Raw genomic sequence first — 5,494 nt, 5'->3', positions numbered from 1 at the left:
GCCTCTATCTGACTCATTTTATCTTCATAATATTCATATTTTAGTTCCCACTTCACTAGGAAATCTTAGTATTTTCTATTTCAAGCTATAAAGAAAGAAAGAATTTTGTAAACCTGGTTTATTTTTCTTCATCTGCCCATAAGTCAAAGAATCCTGAATAGAAAGTGCTTTGGAAGCTCTTTGGTCAATAATCCAGAAATAATTCAAATACATGTAGCCAGAGAGAAATCAGTCATGTGCAAAGAAAAAAAACATGGCTTTGGATCCTTCTGAAATGACTCAGATTTTTTTTTTTAATTGAAGTATAGTTGATTTACAATACTGTTAGTTTCAGGTGTACAGCAAAGTGATTCAGTTATACATATATTTTTTTCAGACTCTTTTCTATTATAAGTTATTATAAGATATTAAATATAACTTCCTGTGCTATACAGTAAATCCTTGTTGTTTATGTATTTTATATATAGTGGTGTGTATCTATTAATCTCATACTCCTAATTTATCCCTCCCCCACCCTTCCCTTTTGGTAACCATAAGTTTGTTTTCTATGTCTGTGAGTCTGTTTCTGTTTTGTAAATAAGTTCTTTTGTATTATTTTTTAGATTCCACATATAAGTCATATCATACAGTATTTGTCTTTCTCTGTCTGACTTACTTCACTCAGTATGATAATCTCTAGATCCATCCATGTTGCTGCAAATGGCAATATTTTATTCTTTCTATGGCTGAATAATATTCCATTGTATATATATATATATATATATATATATATATATATATATATATATATATATATATATACTATGTCTTCTTTATCTATTCATCTGTTGATGTACACTTAGCTTGCTCCCATGTCCTGGCTAATGTAAATAGTGCTGCAATGAATGTTGGGGTACATGTATCTTTTCAAATTAGAGTTTTCCTCTTTTCTGGATATATGCCCAGGAGTGGGATTTCTGGATCATTTCTGGTAACTCTATTTTTAGTTTTTTAAGGAACCTCCATTCTGTTCTTCATAGTGGCTGCACCAATTTACATTCCCACCAATGATGTAGGAAGGTTCCCTTTTCTCCAGACCCTCTCCACATTTATTATTTGTAGAGTTTTTGACGATGGCCATCCTGATCAGTGTGAGGTGATACCTCATAGTTTTGATCTGCATTTCTCTAATAATTAGCTATGTTGAGCATCTTTTCATGTGCTTATTGGTCATCTGTATGTCTTCTTTAGAGAAATGTCTATTTAGGCCCTCTGCCCATTTTTTGATTGGGTTGTTTGTTTGAAATGACTTAGAATTTTTGTCATCACTAATCTGTGTAAAAGAGATTCAGTTGTGTTTTGAGAATAGAAACCAGGATAAATAGGAAATAGATATTAAGAAGTAGGAACAGAAAATCTAGTCTAGCCTTCCCCAACATCTGGCTAGGAATGGAACAGGATAGGCTTGTAATGCTAGTTACAGAGGTATACCAGGTTGAGAATGGGATTCTTTAATATATGAGATGTAAACTGATATTATAGACTGAGAGAATACAGCCAGGGATTAAAAAGAGGTTGAAGTGAAAAGTGAAAGGTGATAATTGAAAGAGAAAAGGCCCTGGAGAGGGAGAGAAGATAGGTACAGAATGCAGGTAAAGAGGTTGGTTATAAACAGGAAGAGAAAACAGCTGGATATAGGTGAGTTTTATAGGTATGTGGGCAGGAAAGCAAACTTCTCCATGTGAAAGCCTCAGTTTTGTGAAATAGAAAGCAAGATCGTCTTCTCTTGGGGGTGGGAGTGAAGAGGGTTAGAAAAGAGGTGTAGATGCTGAGAAGACAGCCTTTTTGGGAAAATGGGGGAGAATGGATTAGCACTGCTGGAGTGCCAGATGAGGGTGGACGCTATAAATCTATAATATTTGGGAATTTGTGGCATTCTCTAGCAATGTTCACCACCCTGGCAGTAGAAATAGAGAAGATAGTTTGTATAGAGTTGATCCAGAAGTTTGATATTTCCTAGGGCAATATGGCAAAAAGACACAGAAGCAAGTAATTGAAAGTTACAAGAGAGTGACCAGTGTCTTGCATCTTCCTGAAACTTCTGTTTCAGACAAACTTGTCTTCTGACTGTCCCTAAACTAGGACTTCTATTTCCTGACCCTATTCATTTGCTTACAAAATTCTTTTAATTTGTATTTCTCTTCCTCATTTCAACCCTATTATTTAAGCTTCATTTCAAACGTTATCTTTTCTACAAGGCAATCCTTAATTCTCTCTTTCACCAAAATTAAACTTTGCCTCAAAATTGCTATTGCATCAGAATTTTTTGCACTATTTATCAATTATTTCTTGACCTGCTATCAGATCCACAAGCCAGTATGCCTGGTATTCATAGAGTACAAAATAGCTCACATTAATATTGAGTCCTCACCATACGTCATCACGTCTAAGCACTTTCCATAGATTATATATAATCATATCATTATATAAGACAGTAACTATTTCTAGAACCATTTTAGAAATGAAGAAGCAGAAGCAGAGACACTATAGGCACCTCAGCTAGCATGCAACAGAAGGAATATCTCTAGCAATCACACTCCAGTGTCTTTGTCTTAACCAACACACTATACAACTTCCCACATACTTTTTACTGTATTGTCTTGCATTGTAGTTTGGAAGGTTATAGTTCCTACTAGATTTCAGACTCCTGTAAGGAAGGGTTCAGGTCTTAAATTTGTTTCCTTTAGCCCCTAAAAATGTGTGTTGCCTATAAAAAGATCTCAATAAATAGTTACACAATTAATTAATGGCTCAGAGCCTGGAATCTCACTGATTCCTTGGAATGTGGAGTAATAAAGATTTTTCCAGGTAGTTCCACTGGAGTATTTCCCTACATTTGAAGCTACTTCCAAAGATAGTCTCTTTTATTAGGCAATCAAAGTGATCTGGCCTCCTCTGAAACTTGTAGGTCAGAGGGTAAAGTTTTTGTTTGTTCGTTTCCGTTTTGTTTTTTGCATTTATCGCTATTCTAGGTTTCATCAAGTGCCCAGACTTCGAGAAGAGAAGAGAAATTCTCTATTCCTTCTTTTACCTGACTTATTTTCTCAGTGAAATATATGATTGTATGATTTTTTTAAGTACATATATTAATGTTTGAACTTTAAATGCTAAAATTTAGAAATCTTTTTGCTTTTTGTTTGGTTTTTATCTCCACAGCCCAGTGAGAGTCAAAGCGTTCCCAGGGGACCATATCTACCCCAACAGCTACAACCATCTGCTGTACCCTACAAGCCAAGAAGAGTTTTACCACCACTTCCTCCTGCCAATGGCCCAGGACTTATTCCACCACCTCCTCATCTTGATTCACGAGGGTGCATGCTACATCCTCCTCCTCTTGGTAGAAAATGGCAAGTTGCACCACCTCCTCCTCACAGGAATGGTCGCCTGCCTCCACATCCTCCTCCTGTCAGGAAAGGGTGCCTTCCACCTCCTCCTGCTCCTGGTACAAAAAGGCGACTTCACTCTCCTCCTCCTCCTGGCACAAAAAGGCGACTTCACTCTCCTCCTCCTCCTGGCACAAAAGGGCGCATTCCTCCCCCTCCACCTCCTGGAACAAAAGGGCGCCATCCATCCCCTCCTGCTCCTGGTACAAAAGGGCGCCATCCCCCTCGTCCTCCTGGCACAAAAGGGAACCTTCGACACCCTTTTCTTCCTGGAACAAAAGGGCGCCTTCCGCCCCTTCCTCCTCCTGTCACAAAAGGGCACCTTCCGCTCCCTCCACCTCCTGGAACAAAAGAGCTCCATCCGTCCCCTCCTGCTCCTAGTACAAAAGGGCGCCATTCCCCTCCTGCTCCTGGTACAAAAAGGGCGCATTCCTCCCCCTCCACCTCCTGGCACAAAAGGGCGCCATCCATCCCCTCCTGCTCCTGGTACAAAATGGCGCCGTCCCCCTCCTCCTCCCGGCACAAAAGGGAACCTTCGCCACCCTTTTCTTCCTGGAACAAAAGGGCGCCTTCCGCCCCTCTCTCCTCCTAGCACAAAAGGGCGCATTCCGCCCCCTCCACCTCCTGGCACAAAAGGGCGCCATCTGTCCCCTCTTGCTCCTGGCATAAAAGGGCACCTTCTGCTTCCTCTTCCTCTTCCTGGCACAAAAGGGTACATTCTACCCCCTCCTTCTCCTGGCACAAAAGGGCGCCATCCATCCCCTCTTGCTCCTAGCACAAAAGGGTGCCTTCCACCTTCTACTAAAACAACCACAACTACACCTACTATTACTAACAGTACAAAACCCTCCACCATCACAGGAGAACCCACCACTTCCACAGAACCCACCACCACAATAGCAACCATCACTTCTACAGATCCCACCACTGTGGCAATCACCATCACTTCCACTGAACCCATAAAAACAGCAACTACCACCACTTCCACAGAACCTACCACCATAGCAACAATGATCACTTATACAGAATCTGCCACCACAGCAACTATCACCACTTTTACTGAACCTACTACCACAACACCAACCATAACCACTACCACAGAACCCTACAGCACCTCTACAGAATCCATGACAGAAGCTATCATTACATCCACAGAACCCATCACAATAGAAACCACCACTATTTCCACCAAGTCCAACACCACAGCAAGCACCACTACTTCCACAGAATCCTCCACCACAACAACCATCACTCCTACAGAACCTGCCACAACAGCAACCAACACTGCTTCCACTGAACCCACCACCACAGCAACCACTACCACTTCAAATGAACCTACCACCACAACAGGAAACAACACAACTTCCACAGAATCCACCACAGCCGCCATCATTATTTCCACAGAACCCAACAAAATAGCAACCACCACTACTCCCACTGACCCCACTACCACAGCAACCACAACCACTTCTACAGAACACACTATTACAGCTACCACCACAACATCCACAGAATTCCTCACCACAGCAACCATAACCACTACTACAGAACACACAACCACTACCACTACTACAGAACACACAACCACTACCACTTCTACAGAACATACCACCACAGCAACCACCAACACATCTACAGAATCTACCACCATAGCAGCCACCACAAGTTCAACTGAACCTACCACCACAATAGCAACCACAATTACTTCCACAGAACCATATACCACTCTCACAGAATCCTCTACAGCAAGCGTCATTACTTCCATGGAGCCCACTACAACATAAACCACCACAACAGTAAGCATCACTTCCACAGAGCCTACCACCACAGCAACTACCACCACTTCAACTGAAACTACTGCCACAACAGGAAACACCACAACTTCCAAGGAACTTGCCACCACAGCAATAATCATCACTTCTTCAGAACCCACCACTACAGCAACCACTGCTACTTCTGCAGAACTGACCATCACAGCAACCACCACAGCTTCAACTAAACCTACACCAACACCAGCAACCACCACTTCCACAAAGCCCACCACCAAAGCAACCACTGCTGCTTCCACTGAA

At 41.7% G+C, this 5,494-nt stretch overlaps 1 protein-coding gene across 1 annotated transcript; it reads left to right on the top strand.

The window, feature by feature from the left end:
- The first annotated feature begins 1,625 nt into the window (after window positions 1-1,625).
- LOC137763470 (MAGE-like protein 2) lies at window positions 1,626-4,014 on the top strand. Its single transcript, XM_068541977.1, has 2 exons — window positions 1,626-1,631; window positions 3,196-4,014. The coding sequence occupies exons 1-2, from the start codon at window positions 1,626-1,628 to the stop codon at window positions 4,012-4,014; spliced, it is 825 nt and encodes a 274-aa protein (XP_068398078.1).
- Window positions 4,015-5,494: the final 1,480 nt, after the last annotated feature.

Source organism: Eschrichtius robustus, chromosome 4 (assembly GCF_028021215.1).
Source record: "Eschrichtius robustus isolate mEscRob2 chromosome 4, mEscRob2.pri, whole genome shotgun sequence".
NCBI lineage: Eukaryota > Metazoa > Chordata > Mammalia > Artiodactyla > Eschrichtiidae > Eschrichtius > Eschrichtius robustus.
Note: the sequence above shows the minus strand (reverse complement) of the source record. Positions and strands in the feature narration are given on the sequence as shown.